This window comes from Eptatretus burgeri, chromosome 7, assembly GCF_056783735.1.
Source record: "Eptatretus burgeri isolate ZD-2024b chromosome 7, Ebu_testis_v1, whole genome shotgun sequence".
In the NCBI taxonomy this organism is placed as follows: domain Eukaryota; kingdom Metazoa; phylum Chordata; class Myxini; order Myxiniformes; family Myxinidae; genus Eptatretus; species Eptatretus burgeri.
In genome coordinates this window covers 79,314,987-79,334,223 of record NC_140967.1, presented here as the reverse complement: position 1 = coordinate 79,334,223, position 19,237 = coordinate 79,314,987, and the positions used below count along the sequence as shown (strand labels likewise).

Here is a 19,237-nt window from a genome sequence, read left to right as displayed (position 1 = left end):
GAGGGGTAAACGCCTGGCTACACGTACGAGGGTAAACACCTGGCTACACGGACGAAGGGTAAACACCTGGCTACACGTACGAAGGGTAAACACCTGGCAACACTGACGAGGGGTAAACACCTGGCTACACGTACGAGGGTAAACACCTGGCTACACTGACGAGGGGTAAACGCCTGGCTACACGTACGAGGGTAAACACCTGGCTACACTGACGAAGGGTAAACACCTGGCTACACTGACGAGGGGTAAACAAACACCTGGCTACACTGACGAGGGGTAAACAAACACCTGGCTACACTGACGAGGGGTAAACAAATGCCTGGCTACACTGACGAGGGGTAAACACCTGGCTACACGAACGAAGGGTAAACACCTGGCTACACGAACGAGGGGTAAACACCTGGCTACACTGACGAAGGGTAAACACCTGGATACACGAATGAGGGGTAAACACTTGGCTGCACCGACGAAGGGTAAACACCTGGCAACACGGACGAAGGGTAAACACCTGGCTACACTGACGAGGGGTGAACAAACACCTGGCAACACGGACGAAGGGTAAACACCTGGCAACACGGACGAAGGGTAAACACCTGGCTACACTGACGAAGGGTAAACACCTGGCTACACTGACGAGGCGTAAACACTTGGCTACACTGACGAGGGGTAAACACCTGGCGAACCGGTAAAGGTTTTAATTTAATCGATGTACACCTCACGTCAAGTAAACATAGAGGTTGTGCGGTAATTCCCATCACCATGTAGTCGGCTCATCATGAAGGAACAGACACATCAAAGTACAGTGATGTATTTTGTAAATGTACATTTATGGCTGCCTTGCACAAAGTAAAAGCACGACAGTCGAACGGTGATCTGAAAACAACGGCCAAGCACGTGAGATTACAAAAAAAAAAAGATATGTACTGTATATAAATATCACGAAGCACACTGAAGTGACCAATCAGATTTGTGTTCGGTGGTCACGTGCCGAAATGAGCGGTTCATCCGTTAAAGGAAATCGGTGAAGGCGGGAAGAGCGACCTCAATATCATCGCAATGTAAACGAGTCCTGGAACAGAAGGAAAGAGAAATTCTCGTCGAAAACAAAATACATTTCACAAAAAGATTTTGAGGAATTATTATTTTGCCGGTAAAAATCTTCGACGCAATTGGACTCGTGTTGTACAATGTATTCCCCAAGCCTGTGCCGTGTGTAATTAAAGCACAGGGATGAAGGTACAAACTGTGTATTCCTTTGCGCGCGGTGCTTACTGTGCAACGGAGGAAATGCCTGAAGGTATTGATACGAGTTGTGGTAATTTGGAGGTGTTCCTTTAAGTTGATGGTGAGGAAAAAGCCGTGTGCAGCGACGTGAGGAGCGCGTGCAGCGACGTGAGGAGCGCGTGCAGCGACGTGAGGAGCGCGTGCAGCGACGTGAGGAGCGCGTGCAGCGACGTGAGGAGCGCGTGCAGCGACGTGAGGAACGCGTGCAGCGACGTGAGGAACGCGTGCAGCGACGTGAGGAACGCGTGCAGCGACGTGAGGAGCGCGTGCAGCGACGTGAGGAACGCGTGCAGCGACGTGAGGAACGCACGTGTGCCACGTGAGGAAGACACGAAGTGTAAACCGGTGTGTTTGGAGTGAGCTCAGCCAAGCTTGCTCGAATCCTTGCGGTTGGACGGGCCAAAGGGAGTGCAGTGCGCCTCCAGAGGTGTGGGACCGAAGGTCGTTAAAATCAGCACGTAACGGTCGGGGCCTCAGGTCTAATTCTGAGAGGGATCGAAGTGTGTGCGGCTCAAGTCATCTCGAACGGTCTTCAACTTCGTCGCCTGATGCCGGCGGAATGAGTCGACCTCCTCTGGCTGGGGTGGCCGGAAAAAGCGGCAAGCGTACAGCCAGCCCCGGGCCTGGCCCTTCGGCGGGTGTTTCGGGCCTTTCGGCTCCCGGGGGCCCGTCGACATCAGGTTTGGGACCTGGCTCGATATCTCAGCGGCCGCAGCCGACGTCTCCACGGCAGCACGGCCGGGCTCCGTCGGCTGAGCTGACGGCGCTTTTCGAGTGCCCTGTGTGTTTTGATTACGTTCTGCCACCAATCTTGCAGTGCCAAGCGGGTCACCTGGTGTGCAACGGTTGTCGGCAGAAGGTCTCCTGTTGTCCGACATGCCGCGCCGCACTCTCGCCCTCTATACGCAACCTGGCTATGGAGAAAGTCGCCTCCACCGTCGCTTTTCCTTGCAAGGTTAAAACGTACATTGAGGACCGACATTTGTTTATATCTTGGACCGTGCTTTTAGACGCATCATAGACAAAATGAGGACACATCATGCTGTGTGGACGCGAACATATGGTGCAGTGTGGACCATGGATGCTGGACTGTGGACCGCAGGTGCACCATTGACCGATGACTACCAACTGCAGACAAACTGATGACCACAGACCAGAACCGCACCATGTTCCACAGACCATGGGTGGAAAATCGTAAAATGTGGGCTATGGGAACACCATGGAACAGTGGAGGCAGGTAGACTGTGTACGAGGGATTGCGTAAGCAGGTGGACAGGGGACGCAAGCACATCGGGTACCCACTGTGAATCAGGTTGCACGTGCGCCAAGGAAGAGAACCAGGACAAAGGCGCAGATGTACAAAAGACCAGCACCAGAACAAGGGTGTAGGTGCAGGAGGGACCAGGACAAAGGCACAAGTGCAGGATTGACCAGGACCAAGGAGCATGCACAGTCTTACCGGGGACTTGGTGGAAGGTGTAGCGGGTAACAGGACGAGGCTGCAGGTGCACTGGGATAAGGGCACGAATGCACAGGGGGCCGCAACGAGGGCACAAACGCACAGGGAGCCGCGCCGGTGGCCTGCACACTGAGGCGCAGGCGTGCTGGTGGCCTGGACACGGGGTGGAGCGCAGGCGCACCTGTGGCCTGCACACGGAGGTGCGGGTGCACCAGTGGCCTAGACACGGAGGCGTGGGCGTGCCGGTGTCCTGGACACGGGGTGGGGCGCAGGCGCACCATCGGCCGGGTCGCGGGTGTACCGGCGGCCGGGATGTGGGTGCATCGGTGGCCAGGGCGCAGGGCGCGGGCGCACCGTCGGCCGTGGCGCGGGCACTCCGGTGGCCTGAACACAGAGACGTGGGCGCTCCGGTGGCCTGAACACAGAGGCGTGGGCGCTCCGGTGGCCTGAACACAGAGGCGTGGGCGCTCCGGTGGCCTGGACACAGAGGCGTGGGCGCTCCGGTGGCCTGAACACAGAGGCGTGGGCGCTCCGGTGGCCTGAACACAGAGGCGTGGGCGCTCCGGTGGCCTGAACACAGAGGCGTGGGCGCTCCGGTGGCCTGAACACAGAGGCGTGGGCGCTCCGGTGGCCTGAACACAGAGGCGTGGGCGCTCCGGTGGCCTGAACACAGAGGCGTGGGCGCTCCGGTGGCCTGAACACAGAGGCGTGGGCGCTCCGGTGGCCTGAACACAGAGGCGTGGGCGCTCCGGTGGCCTGAACACAGAGGCGTGGGCGCTCCGGTGGCCTGAACACAGAGGCATGGGCGCACCGGTGGCCTGCACACTGAGGCGCGGGCGCACCGTAGGGTGGGGCGCGGGCGCACCCGTGGCCGGAGCACAGGGCGCGGGCGCATTGGTGGCCTGGACACGGAGGTGTGGACGCACCGGTGGCCAGAGCACGGGGCGCGGGCGCACCGTTGGTCGGAGCGTGGGGCGCGGGCGCCCCGGTGGCCTAGACACGGAGGCGTGAGCGTGCCGGTTGCCTGAACATGGGGTGGGGCGCAGGCGCACCGGTGGCCTGCACACTGAGGCGTGAGCGCACCTGTGGCCGGAGCGCTGGGCGTGTGCGCACCGTTGGCAGGAGCACGGGGCGCGGGCGCACCGGTGGCCGGAGCACTGGGCGTGGGCTCAGCGGTGGCCGGAACGCTGGACGTGGGCGCACCAGTGGCCGGAGTGCAGGGCATGGGCGCACCGGTGGCCGGAGCACAGGGCGTGGGCCGGGGTCGTGGGTGCACCAGTGTGTGGGGCGTGTGCGCACTGGTGGCAGGAGCATGGTACGTGGGCACACTGGTGGCCGGAGCGCCGTGCACGGGTGCACCGGTGGCCGGCGCACAGTTGCCCGGGCCACTGTGCGTGAGCGCACTAGTGGCAGGAGCGCGAACGGGTGGGCGCACCGTTGGCCAGGACGCGAGCGCACCGTCGGCCAGAGCACGGGGCGCGGGCACACCGGTGGCCAGAGCGCAGGGCAGAGGCGCATCTGTAGCTGGGACGAGGGCATATGTGCACGGTTGACTTAGATTAGGACGAGGACGCTGGTGCACCACAGACGTTGGACTCTGGACCCAGGTAGACCATGGACCACTGACCACTGATTTGAGTTGTCTGTATTTTGTGGATGTTGACAAGCCACATACAAGCATTAGTCTTTGAGTATCAACATGAATTGTCTGTGGTTAGAATATTGACCCGTAAGAGACACAACATTAACTTCTCTTATTGTATAACTTGACACTGTAGAACAGGACATCACTCCCAGTATTTGATGTAAAATTGCATATCTGTGGGTGTAATGTACGATTAATGTGCTTGTACATCAGTGTTTCAACCTTTAATATCAACATTTGCTTAAACTTTTGAACTGTGTTCCTCCCACCACCCCTCCACCTACCTCCTCTTCCCTTTATGACCAACTGACATCAATTAATGTTAGCACCAAACACCTTTTATTTATTTGTTTTTGCATGCCAAGTCGAGGCTCGTTTAAGAGCTAATACACAGAAACTTATTACGAGGTGGGAGACAAGAGGGGTGGAAGAGGGACACACAAAATAGTGGGGAACAAAGACAATAGGATATCTGTGGAATTAAGAGGAATGAGGCAGGGTACACGGGGTAAACCAGATGGTACTACAGGGACTTTTAGGAAGGAAAACGGAATTTGAAGGAGGTGGGTTTGGGGTGGTTTAACGGGGCTGGTGAAGATCAAAATTTGAAGTGGGGGAAGGGGAAGAGATGAGATGATGGTGAGTGAAGGTGAGCAGTGATTCTTGAATTTGACAGTTTCACCAGAAGGGGCATTTTGGCGGACCTTGAGCGCCCTGAGGAAATATGGGGTGGGGTTCATATCATAGACAGAGTGGGGGGGGGGGCTTGAGACGGAGAGGAGATGGTAGAAGACAGAAAGATCAGTGACCTGCCTGTGGTGAGAGAGTGAGAAACCCAAAGATTTAGCTTCATCGTGGGAGATACCAGTGATCCTCAAAGCCTTGGTTTCCGCAGCATGAAGTTTATCTCGGTGTGAGGTAGGAGCACCACCCCAGATTTGAAAAATTATTTCTCTTGATTTGCTTCATCATTCGACATGAAACGTCAAAATTATGTTCCAGTAGTCGTGGGGAATAGGTGTTTTTAATTTCAACCTGGTCGGATGCACAGTCTGGCAGCCAGAATCTTCTACTAATAAAAGGGTGTGTGTGCGTGCGTGCGTGCCTTCCATAACTCCAAAACCATAAAACTTTGCAGCCTGAAACTTTGCACGCATACCAAGAAAACTCCAAGGAAGTGCAAGGGTTAGGAAGACGAAGAAAACACTCCAAGGAAGACTCCAAAGAAAAACAGAAACACTTCAAGAAAACCTCAAGGAAGACAAAGCGGGAATTTGTGAAAATTGGGTGTTTGGGTTAATTAAAACACCCCTTTTGAAGAAAATTAACGGCATTATTTAATTATATCCTTCATCAGGCGATCCTCTGCCACCTCACTCTCTGGGTTGTGAGGGTTTCCTGGGTAACCTCGCTGGGGTCTGAAGCCGCCATGTTTTTTTGGCCTGCTCAACCATGCCTCGACTCAGAACAGACCGCGATTTCTTAACAATAATTTTTTTTTTCACTTTCCTCATTCATATCGAATGCCTGTTCATCATAGCACTGAATCGTTGTATACATCGCTTTTGTAAGTACTTTCAGTTTTCAAATTAAGAGCTTGGAGCGATTTCATGCATTATATGATACGATTTTCCACGATCTACTCTTACAGACTCATTAAAGGATATCATCGAAATATTCTTTCAGTTTTTAATATCGGATATCGTCCCGACTAAATAAGTGTCGAAATCTGTTGTGAAATCTGATAATTTAAAGAAATAACGAAGCCGATATACCTATTTACTTTAAGCAAGCAAGGCTACATTCCCTCTTCCATAAATACACAAGAAAATGTGAAATTTCCAAAGCATTAAACTTATCTTTTTCTCCTTCCTCTCCTCTTCATTAAAATCTACTCTTGGATTTTTTACTTCCTCCACTCCAACCTGGATCTTCTGCAAAAGCCTTTTTCTCACCTCCTTGTATTGATAAATACTCTCACCTATTGGCAATTCTCCTGACCGTTCTTGTGTAAAAGTTGAAATAAAATAATTTTAATAAGCCCGCCATCTAACTTTCCTCATGAACCACTCTCCCGGTGCTATTCCTCAATCGGCCTGTACTTGTCCTAACCTGTTCTTCACACCTTATATACTTAAAGAATGCCTTGCTATTATACGTAAGGCTCAAAATAGTACGGCTCCATAATTCCTCCATAATTCCCCCGAAAGCGTTTCCATCACAAATTTTGTCTCCAATAGTTTCTTCAAAATCCCACTGATCAGTTTCAACACACTGAGAACCTTCAGAGTTGCAAATGACTGTGGAATCGGTGTCCGAATCCGAGCTCGAAATACGATACACTGTTTTTCTATGTAAAGCCACCATTTGGATCAGTGTGGGTTTACAGTGTGACGTCACTGTCGAAAAATCGACATTCTCGGGCTTTTTCCGGGACTTTGTGATTTAAAAAAAAAAACAAAATCCTTTCAAAAGAGACAGTGATTAATGATTTTCAGTGGTTTTCCGAAGAAAAAAACACATTGCGTTTGAGTTCCCCTTTCACCCAGCCACCTTGACCGTTAAGCCAACACCAAGGCTCGGGGTGTTAATTATGTCAGTAAAATTTGATTACGCAAGTGAGTAGGTACGAAACTGTAATGTAACACTGTGGAGAATGGGGGGGGGGGGGTAGAATATTTACAATATCAATCCCTCACTTTTTGAGATGGATTAATGCCACTGTGACAAATCATTTGTTTAAAAAAGTGTTTATTTTGTCAATACCAGAATCACGGCTCATTGGGTAGTTGAACGACAGACGGCAATGAACGGACATAAAAAAAATTCAGCCAAAAAAAGAAGAAGCAGTGGGATGACAAATGTATGTACTGCATGAAGAGTAATTGCAAAATAAGTGTGAGAATAGGATCCCAGGTAAAGCTCAGTTCGTGGAAATGAGAGAGACCATGATGTGGGTAGCAGACTTGAAATCCGATAGGGAAGAGTGTCTAACATCAGAAAAATGAAGTTGGTTGCACAGATGAGGAAAGAAGAGTACAAAAGAATGGAGGTGATTGTTGAGTTTAGACTTTGGGAAGGTGACAAGGAAAGCCCTTCAGGAAGATTGCGTGTGACCTGGAGGGGCAGAACTGTGTGGGAGTGACGACCAGTCCAGGATTGTGCCCAATAGCCAAGGAGACTGCTTAGGTAGCACCATTGCTCTGCACAGAGTATTGTCCGGATGGATGGAGGAGCAGAGGCTGTGCTGAGGGGTGAGATAGCAGGAGGAACAATACCAGGATATAGCCGATAAAGACTGCATGGGCACTAACCTGCCAGTCATGAGCAAGAAACAGAACCTGAGATTCAGCTTCCTGATGTGATATTCCAATTCGATGGATGGCCTTGGATTCCAGAGCCTCAAAGCAAGCAAGATGGAAATCAGCAGTACCAGTCCACAGAGGGGAACCATGTTATGTGACACTCTGCAAAAGCCTTTGTGCAGTACACTATAATATGCTCAGACAGCAGAGGAACAACTTGGCCCTACAGAGAATTCCATGGTGGCAAATGACTTTAGAAGCCAGTATAACTATCTTGCCCCTAATGGAGTCATCTGCAAAATGATATGCAGTATATTTTCTAATGATGAAAACGTTTTATTTTGTATGCAGCACATCGTTGCAGGTCGCATCATTTGCTGAGGTACAGGTGTGCTGTTAATGCAATTCCTACTGCAGGTTGGAGCAGGAATTTACAATTTGGCTAGAGTGCCAGCGATAACTCGCCTACTCTTTGCAGTGGACATTGTGGGATCCTTAACGTCCACCAACTAGTGCCAGCGGGTGGGACGCCCTAGTTTGGTGTCCATCTGAGGGACGGCACATGCATGTTGATGCCTCACCCTGCAGGCTAAACACCAGGATGATAGTTTATAACTCACCTGAGTTTAAAACCCAGCGCAAGTGTGCATTCCCCGAGGTTATCCTGCTCATCCGAGGATGACTTCTTGATTTATGTCAAGAACAGTTTTGGTCCCAGAACACTACCTACCTTGAGGGCACCAACTTCTTGAGTTACAGCCTAGCATCGGATGGTATTCTGTCAAAAGCAACCTGCTACTTATAAGTACATAAGAATTTGATAGCTGTTCTAGGAGGGAATCCTACATACCATTATCAGACAGTTTGGGAGGCTGTCAGACACAAAATTATGTGTGGAAGAGATCTTGTGAGATCATCCTAATCTGTTTTTGGAGATTGGAAACATCCTTCCATTGTGCACATTAGCAGAAGCAGCATGTCAAAGGTGGAATAACCTCAATTATTAACATGTCAGCATATCCAAGGTGGAATAACAGGTAAGCCAAACTGCTGGTCGGAGATCAGAGAGTTTGAGAAAGCATTAATCTTGAGGCCTGTTGTAATTTCACTGAAATTGCTTATGAGTGAAGGTTGCTCTGTTGTTGCTTCATTTGATTTGAGCTTCATATGATTTGTTGCATCTTTGCAGTCTGTTACACATTTTGTGGCAGTTTTTATGGCTCAATTCCAGCCATATTCTTGGAAATTGTAGTTCATTGTCTCTTGACCTCATGGAACACACAAGCTGGTTCAAGAGCGGTGTACAGTATTTCATGAACTAGCACCACCCACTCCCTTTGGGAGCAATGGCAAGTCGTCCCCCCACTCCCCCCTCCTCACATGGCAGCAGGTTTACCCTGGGCACTACCACCACATATGCCAAATTTGGTGGAGATTGGGCGAGCCCTGTTCTTTTCTTTGATTTTTCAGACATACATACATCATACATACATCATACATACATACATACATACATACATACATACATACATAGGATTGCCTTATTAGTCCCCTCCCGGTTTCACCAGAGGAGACTAGGTTTGCTCTCCCTCTGTCTGTCCGTCCAATCCCACCTGTGCTTTTTTGGACTTTTTTTCCCACATCCTTTAACATATTCATCTTGGTACATGGCTTTATTATAAGTTACAGAAAAATTTCGAGTTTCAGGGAGTTTCGTCAATTTTTGACATAATTATGCCCTTTCTAAACTTATTATAGCACATATTATATGTGGGTCAGTATGCAGCTGACCTGACTCCACCCTGCTGCTTTACTTCTATTGGCTGGAATCAAGTGCCAACATTGCGTGAAGCAGCACAGATCGGCAGGTGTTCAGGCCTTAGGCCTGGGTGTTCGTCCGTGGCCCAGTGCAATTGGAATGATCCCAGTTATATAAATAACCATGATGTATTGTACATGCATATAAGCCGTATGCATGTTTTTGCTTCATGTATGTACATTGGGTTATTTTTAATGTGAAATAGGCAAAGCCATGAAGCGAACAAAACACGGATGGTAAATAGGTTCTTCTTCTTCATTTTTGTTCTGGTATCGGCTCGAGCGTGCGTTAAAGCAAACTCATTTTTATCTCCGGTTTGTTATCCTGGTTGTCATTACTGATTTATAGTTTGTAGAACATATTAGTAAATTAAAATTGCTTTTCCTTTTATTTTTGCCGAATAGACCCAAACACAGTGGGTTGTAGGGTTTCTTCTTCTTAATATTGGTACCGGTATCGGCTCGAGCATGCGTTAAACGCAAACTAATTTTTTTCTCCCGAACATTCATTGGGACCGGTAGGGGACATGTGTTGCAAAGCAATTCTCGCTCTTGTTTCATATACTATGATACCACTAACTCTCTCGATATTGGGGAGATGGCAAGATAGATGGATCAATGAAGATAGATTAAGATTGTCTGGTAAGTTTGGGGTCACCGTGTAATTTGAGGACTTTTCCATGAGCCTTGAATTAGACAGTACATTCAGTTTTTTTATGTGGTTATGTTCTTGTAGATGGTTGCTTGGTAACACTCACATAATGACTTAAACAGGTTATTTCTTCTTTTTTTATTTCTATTTTTTTTTAATACTTTTGGCTTCTGCACCCTTGTGATTACTCCCTTTTCTTTAAGGGGCTCTTTTTTGTCTTCTATTAGGGACATGTCTCTCTAATCTGCACAGATTATTGATGAATTGACTTGGGGGCCATCGATGTCATGGGGGATGGATAGGGGTGGGCAGCATAAAATGAGAAAATCATGACGAGATGAGGATAGGGAAGAAAAGGGACTGTGGGAGTGTTTGGGGAGGGAGGTGATTGAGATGAGGGATAAGTGGTTTGTAGGTGACAGAAGAAATGGGTAACGAAATGTATGTGGAATATACTGGGGTAGGGTTAAAATTTTCACCACTTTTGTGTAACATGTAGGTAGACATGACATAAGCCTATCTTTTATTTGCTCATTGTAATCACCCTAGCATGACGTACAAGTGCTAACACTGCATTAACTGAAAAATGCTCTCAAAAGCAGATATTTTTTACCCCAGGCATGCACGAAATGAAAAACGGGGTTAAGCAATTGGTTCACTTTGTCTGTCTGTCTATCAGTCCACAAAGGTCAGTTTATGATTGAGGAACAACTTAATTTAAATTTAATGTTATATTTTGAACACGAATCAGAAAATGAATCAGAAAACAAACCTGAAGTTTAACAGTAATTTGGCTATGAATTTGTCCTGATCGCACATTCGCAGAGAGGAGTGAAAGTTTTTTTTATTCGGATGAAACTTGGTGGACACGTTGGGTGTGTGAAAGACAAATTGATTTGATTTTGGTGAAGATCTGGATACGATAATTTTTTCAATTTTTAAAAAGTGATTCTTGACCATTTAGTGATGGGGCAAAAACTATATACAGTATAACACGATATCTCAAAACGTTATGGATGGATTCGGACGAACGTTGGTGGACAGGTTGGGTATGTGACAAGGACAAATTGATTCAATTTTGGTGAAGATCTGGATTAAGATACGTGAATTTTTTAAGTGATTCTTCACCATTGATAGATGGGGCCAAAAACGATAAATGGCATGATACCTCAAAACATTGTGGACCGATTATGACAAAATTTGATAGATGACTTGATTGGGTGAGAAGAACAAGCCGATTAGGTTTTGTTTAAGAGCAGGATCCAGATCCGGCCAACAGTGGGATACAAAATCTAAACTGTTCGGTCTGGCGGAGGTACATTATGCACTCTACTGAGTGCCTTTCTTGTTATTATTATTGGGTTTGTCGGATAACCTAGAGATATGTACACTCGGCTCAGAATTGTCTAGCCTGGGTTCCAGTATCGGCATGACCATAAACTGTCACCCTGATGTTTTGCTTGCAAAGCAATACATCTGTATGTTTATGCCGTCCATCAGAAGAACTTTCAACTGGGTGTCCTGTGGGCTAGCATTAGTTGGTGGGCATTAAAGATCCCATAGTGTCTTCTTTATACAAGACCCAAGGCCCATAATGTAATTGGCACCTACACATTGCTCACAAACACTTGGACATACAGATGAGACAGAACCCAGGACTGGTAGACGAGACAAACACACTCAATGAGTTTGGGGGAAGTGCCATCACTTCCTGGGATACTCTGGGAACCAGTGATGCCACAGCAAATGGTTCTGCCTTTCTCACCACACTCAGCGAGACATTTCTTCGGGAGTAAATTCCTCCTCCCCATCGACATGAACCTATGGTGATTGTCCGTACTCTCTCCCTTTAAATGCTCCGCAGTACTTACCATTTTTAAAAAATCATTGGTATGACTTGGTTGGGGATTGAACTGCCAACCTCGCAGACTCAGAGCGGATGTTCCAACCATTACACCACCAAGTCTGGTCACAGAAGAAGAATCTGCAAGTTTTCAAGAATAGACTCGTCCTTTTCAAAGATTAGGCGAGTTATCGCTGGCACCCTGGCATAATTCCAAATTCCTGGCACCTTCAGTCAAACATCAGGTAAAGCCAGTTCATGAAAGACTAGGACCAAAGACGTTCCTAAGGGTACCTCACAAGAAGATGGGAAGCCCAATTTTCCTTCTCAGATTGTCAATGTTCTTGTTGAACTTTTTATAATCAAGACTTTTAATACAGCGTCTAATCTTCACGGAGTAGCTTTCATGTCCATGCCAGTTAAGACAGACCTGTACGGATAGCCGAACGGTTCTACCTTGGAGGTGAACACGTGATCCTTGGAGATTATAGCACGCGCGGGATGGAGGGGCGAATGCATACCAGACGCATTCACCAGGACAGATGACAAGGGTTTATACTCGAACCCACAACAAATAGACAGACACAATCAATCTTAATAAATAGGGGTTTGATGAACATAAATCAAGTATTCATAAGAGGATTAAATCAAAGCGTAATAACAAATAAATCAAAACATGAGGGAACTAGAACGGGCACTCATAGAGCGCATATCTTCACCGCCACTACTTTTTTTGTTCTTGGTATGAGTGTGGGGAACTGGTTTCATATGAATGGTCTTATGACACAAACCACATATCTATAATGTCATGACCCCCCCCGACTTTTGGGGGCTACGGACTAAACAACAATCGACTCGCGTTGTTTTGGCGAGTCTTCACTCGCAAGCTCGGTGAATACAACGTTTCAACAAGAGAAGGTAATCTCGTTTGATGCTGGTTTCATGCAAATCGAATAAGAATTGACTGAGTTATGCCGAAAACCGCATATTTTTCAAGGGCGTGACCCCCCCCCCAACATTTTACCCCAACCGGTGACATGTTATGACGTCATTGTGTCACAAGATTGGGCATTAAATTCTGAACATTTTGGTGCTGGGTTCATGTAAAGCGGACAAGAATTGACCGCGTTATGACAAAAACCACATATTTTTTAAGGTCGTGACCCCCCTGACCTCTGACCCCTAACCGGTAACAAGAGTATGGGCGTCATTGTGTCATATTGCATATCACAAGATGAGGCGTTGAATTCTGAACATTTTGGCTTTGGTTGCGTGCAAATTGAATAAAAATTGACCGTGTTGTCGTAAAAAGACGATTTTGACCTTTTCATGACCTTAACCTTGACCTTTGACCCAAACGATCCCAAAATCTAATCGAATGCTTCCTGGCTAATAACCAATCATCCCACCAAATTTCATGCAATTCGGTTTAATACTTTTTGAGTTATACGAATCACAAGATTACAAATAAATAAATAAATAAATACACGCCGATCAAAACATAACCTTTCGCAGAATGCAAAGGTAATGAAACGTTGGGTAATTTACAGCCCAAAGTCGAGGCGCCTCTACACACAGTTAAAAAAATGGACAAGGGGAAAAGATAAAATAAAAGGAAATTCCCTCTCTTTATTCTGGCACTTGGCTTTGTCCAGAGATGGTCTTTTAGAGCTTGACGATCGAACCGCGTCGTCCTGCGTGGGAAACCGCCAGTGTTGGGCACAAAAGCGATAATCCGATAACAGATAATTATCGAAGTTAACTTTTTTATCGGAAGTTAACTCCCATTTATCGTTATCGGACCAGTTAACTTCCGATAACTTTTTTTTTTTCCCCGTCCGATAATGTCCGTTAATTTTTTGTCCGATAACATTTTAATCGTTTCTGGGTCGCATTTCGCCGAACTAATTATCAAGGAGGAGAAAAATGTACATGATTATAGATTACTTGTTTTACAAGATAATGCTGAATCAGGCTGCTGCGTGAAGAAAAAATGGAAGAAGAAGAAGAGGAGGAGGAAGAAGAACCTTGCAATGGCGACTTCCTCAGCCATGCGGCTGCTAGGCTCTGCAGGTACTGGGTTCGGTCAAGGTTGGGAAACGTACAGATCGGTTAATTCAAACACAAGGACGGTCTAACCTTTGGCAGAGCGATGGACAATCGGACATGAGTGTTGAGGCGTGGAGATACCGTCGCGCCATGTTTGTAACTGTTCTCGGTGTGTTTGTAAGGTCGTGCCTCTCATGTTTGAATTAACGGTGCCTTCTTGTTTGTGTGCGCAGCGTTCCACGGACCTATTCCCGTTGCTCTTTCGGTAAGAAATGGACATTAATTTGTTTGTTGGATTCACATTGTGTCCTTGACCCGTCCCGTTAACGTCCCAGTGCATGTTGGACTCCGTCCGGCTAAACGTCCTGTGTGTGACGACTCATAGACTCTAAAAAGACGCAAAATACTAATTTTATTCTTGAGTTTAGCATAAATAAGCCTTTTATATGGGTTTTGAAGCTTTTTTCCTTGTTTTTTAGAATTTCTGTTGAAAAGTAGTTATCGTTATCTTCCTATAACTTTGCATTATCGTTATCGGACTTAAAAATTGGGGTTATCGGATTGTCGTTCTCGAAGTTGACTTTTTGGTTATCGGTGCCCAACACTGGAAACCGCACCCGAAGTTGCACCTCGCCACTCTCTTAGTGGGAAACGTATGTGAGGTATTCAATGCCAGGGCTCAGAAACCACCATGCAGCTTCTTTTCACAAGTGAATATGCCGACCGTTCCTCTCTTGCACCAGGTCCGTTCGCAATGATCGCCCTCCTTCCTCCTCGACCATACTACGAGATGATTTCTGGGGACCCGTTATAAGGCCACGAGGCACGCTCTTCTTCCCTCCTCAGAAACATACACGCTTCGTGGCTCAGCTGAACAGTCAATGGCTAGCGTTTTGCTCCAGCACGTCGGCAAATTCACACAGCACAAACGAGAATCGTGCTGCTATATTTCGTCGTGTCGAGGAGAAACCAGAAATACGAGAACTCCGTCTTCAAGTGCGTACCTCCACACTCTCTTCTCGTCCCTCGTCCTTCTGATCTCGTGCCCATCCATCATTCACCCCAGGGGCAAGGTTTGCTAGTTGTCATTCCTGGAGGCGGGGTTTTCGCCTGCCTGGCAAGTTTGGCTCGGTTGTTGGTGTTTTTAGGGCATGCCTCCTTTTTATCGCTGGTCTTGCAAATGCAAAAACAAAGGAAAAGGTCACAGAGGGCAATCACATACGGGAGAGATTATCCTAAAACCCTACCTTATCAAAACATGACCGCCCCCGTACGGAACACGTAACAATCTTAAGCTGACGGGTTCCCTTCTTAAATAACATCAACATGTCTTCTGCTCGTCCACGGGTTATGCTACTCTATACAATCCTACCTTTGCTATGAAATTCCTCCATCTATCCCACAAACAAAATATATATATATATATATATATATATATATATATATATATATATATATATATATGTATGTAGACATATCTATGACTGTATTATATATACAAGGGACGGAGTACTTTGAGGAGCTGATGAATGAAGAAAATGAGAGAGAGAAGGTTGGAAGAGGTGGAGATAGTGAATCTGGAAGTGGGGTGGATCAGTAAGGATGAAGTGAGGACTGCTATGAAGAAGATGAAAAGTGGAAAGGTGGATGGCCCAGATGGTATACCAGTGGAGGCATGGAAGTGCTTAGGAGAGATGGCAGTGGGGTTGTTAACCACATTGTTTAATAAAGTCTTGGAAAGTGAGAGGATGCCGGAGGAGTGGAGATTAAGTGTACTGGTTCCGATTTTCAAGAACAAGGGTGATGTGCAGAGCTGTGGAAATTACAGAGGGATAAAGTTGTTAAGCCACACCATGAAGTTGTGGGAAAGAGTAGTGGAAGCGAGGTTGAGAGGAGAGGTGACGATCTGTGAGCAGATATATATATATATATATATATATATATATATATATATATATATATATATATATATATATATATATATATATATATATATATATTTGCGGAAATGGCCCTTAGTGTGTTATTAAATATAGGATTATCCCAGATCCCCCATTAAATGCATGTTTAGCCAGGTTGTTCGGTAATTGGACGTTACATGTGTGTCGGGAGGTGTAGGGGCTGTTCATTGTTCGTACGGTGGTGGTGTACCGAGAGGTTCTTCTTCTTCCTTCCCCTCTCTGGACAATAGTCCCCGCCCAGCGCTCTGAGAGTAGCAGTCGGCTTCGAGAGAAGCGAGCGCCGGGAAGGGAAGGTGGAACTGAGAGCGCCGAGGGGGTGCGATCGGCTGTACAAGGGATGGCTGTGTCTGTTTGCGATCAGCTTTTCGTGAAGAGCGAGCCGAAAGAAAGGCAAGGAAGGGACTGCAAGAGGTCTGTCTGCCATCAGCTGGAGGAGAAACTGCTAGCGTCGGTTGGCCATCTGCTGAGGGAGTAACTGAACCTGAGGGTTAGTCGGCGATCATGCTGAGGGAGTAACTCGCGGTGCGTGTGGTCGGCGATCTGTAAGAGAGGAACGGCCTGAACCTGAGGGTCGAGTCGGCAATCTGCCGAGGGAGTAACTGAGCCTGAGTATCGAGTGAGGATTCTGCTGCATAGAAACGACTCGTGGGAGGCTGCAATCTGCTTCGAGAGGAACTGGCTGCTGTGTGAGTCGGCGATCGACTTTATGAGGAGGTCATTGACAAGTTCGACCTTGCTCACCTCACGGCTCGACACGTTTGTCGATCCGCCTGCGGAGCCTAACACCTCGATTTGGCCCTGTCTGGTGAACAGGCCTTGCACGGACTTGTATACTGGACCTTGTGAAATGCCAGCTGGAGCATACCATAGATCTTTCGTCTTGTGCCGTTGACCTCGCGGGGTCTGAACGCGCCGAGGCTGCGTGCGTGAGGGGTGTGACAAAAGGAGGACGACGCCGCCATTTTGCCACGTGGCGTGTTTGAGCTGGGTGCTCGAATCCGTTGACATTGGCTTGTCATGAGCCGCATTCGTGCCTTCGACACTTTTCCTCTCGTCCATGAAGCATCACCGAGTACTCTGTGTCTTGTCTGAATGCTGTCCGTGTCTTGGCTGCATGTTGTCTCAGGTTTATCTCGCTAGGGTTCACTTCGAAACCCGCAATCCGTAGCTCCCTAGTTATGAACGGGTTATAGATTAATTATAACATTGTCACGAATGCTTTGCTTGTGTTGTGTTCCCCGATGTGTCCCCACTAAATCTGGCTGAGTTATACGGGATTTGCCGCCTTAAATTTATTCGTCCCGCGCCGAGGAACGATTCGCTCGATTGGTATATATACCGAAATGGTTACGGATTGGGAGACTCCGCTTGGTCTCTGACAAAACCAGTCTGAAACCAGGGTCTATTCCCCCAGCTGGCAAGGCACAGGTGTATTTTGGTATCATGATCTGAGGCGCGTAACCTGAGAATTGTGCCGAACCAGCCGGCGTTATTACCCCAGAGACGGCGGTGCTGTTAAGTGATGCCGAATATGTAACATTTGGCTGTCGAGAGTAGGGTGTGAAAACCCAAACTGGTTACGGACAGTGATTGACATCACTCGTCCGAATCCCGCCACCGCTGAATCCTTAACAATATATATATATATATATATATATATATATATATATATATATATATATATATATATATATATATATATATATTTATTCATGAATAACAAGCACATAAGTAGAATTGACGTACATGGGATTTGGGTCTCGAGTCACAGATCCAGAGCCCTGTGCTCTTCAAACATATCAGACTGACGTTTGTTTTGACATCGAGGATTTATCCACTGAAGTTTTGTCAAAATGTCACAATGCAGTGATTATTTTTTTCCTTTCAAAATCTGCTTGAGGTTTGTTGTAAGGAAGAGAATCTTTTTTAAGCTTTTGATTGAAAGGCCACATTTCCTTACTGGCTCATGGTGTCAGGTTTTACATAGAAGGCAATTCTTCAATATTTAATTACAGTGTTAAGGGCTTAATTGGTGCTTTGGTTTTTGATAAATGTATTTGGACACGTCCTTTTCCCTGCATATTGGTTTTTGTACCAATTTTAAATCCTCTACTCAAGGAAAATTGTTGCTTGATGTGCCATCTCATGTAGATATAACGAGGAAATGTTTTCGGTTATTTTTATTGTGGATTTATTTAATTAATATCTTTGCAACCATACCTAAAAATATCGCAATAATAAAACATTGCAGGCACGTCGGTGGCCTCTTTGTGGTTAACCCCTCCCTCTCTCTCTTACAATAAGGTTACTTACTCTCTCAGCTCCCCAACCATCCCCAGCTCCTCTCAGCCACATGCATTCTTCCATTAATGCTTTCCTGGTTAACCCCCCCCCCCCTCCAAATCCAGGCTTTCTTCCCACCTCCACTCTTGTGTTCCTTTTCTTCTCCCATTTGTGTTACCACCTTCCGGAGACTGCTCAGTCACACCCTTCTCTCTAGGTCTAGGTCACCAAGCACTCAGTGCACCACCATCTCGAATCATCCTCCATCCCCAACTCCGATTGTTTCTACCCCCATTAGCTCTATCTAACCCAACCCTCTTCCCCACAAGTTTCCTCCTCTCCTTTCTTCATATTCCCTTGCTTGTATCCACTTGTGAACTCCCTGTCTGTAGACCATTTGTTCCTGCTCTTCACTCTTTCAATGAGCCAAGATCTTGCATGATTTTTATTTATTTTAAAATATTCGTTTTTATTTTTGCAATAAACCTCTCTTAGTGAATAGTAATTCATATTTATTTATTGTTGTATAGAAATAACAAAGTTTAGCAAGTAGCAGCTTGGCTAAATGGTTAACCAGTTTTGACCACACTGGCTGTTAAATTGTGATGTCAAACAAATAATGCTGTGTTGGACTTGTATTCGGTCAGCTTGAGTAGTTGTCCAAAACTCCCTGTTCCCTGTGTGTTTGCTTGTGAGACATATAGTTTTGTTGATAATAATTGTCTTCCACTTTAGTTGTGCATGGATTGAATGGCATGTTGCCACTGATGCAGACAATATTCGGTGAAATTGCACTGCGCTGCGAAGTGTGCTCACAGCAATAACCGCAATGAGAAGATGATGTAAAGACACTCCTGTGGGCTTCTGCTCGCTTTGCCACTCGTGCCGTGCCATTGGGGAAATGTAAAATCTTCACTGAGGTTTGTGGCATTCGGTTC

The 19,237-nt window shown here is 46.7% G+C and overlaps 1 protein-coding gene across 1 annotated transcript in view; it reads left to right on the top strand.

The window, feature by feature from the left end:
• The first annotated feature begins 1,841 nt into the window (after positions 1–1,841).
• Positions 1,842–19,237, top strand: part of LOC147023611 (E3 ubiquitin-protein ligase Siah1-like) — a 51,315-nt gene continuing 33,919 nt past the window's right edge. Inside the window, exon 1 of the mRNA XM_085889170.1 lies at positions 1,842–2,239. Coding sequence (XP_085745296.1) covers positions 1,844–2,239 — 396 coding nt within the window. The 5' untranslated portion in view covers positions 1,842–1,843. The remainder of the gene's footprint in view (positions 2,240–19,237) is intronic.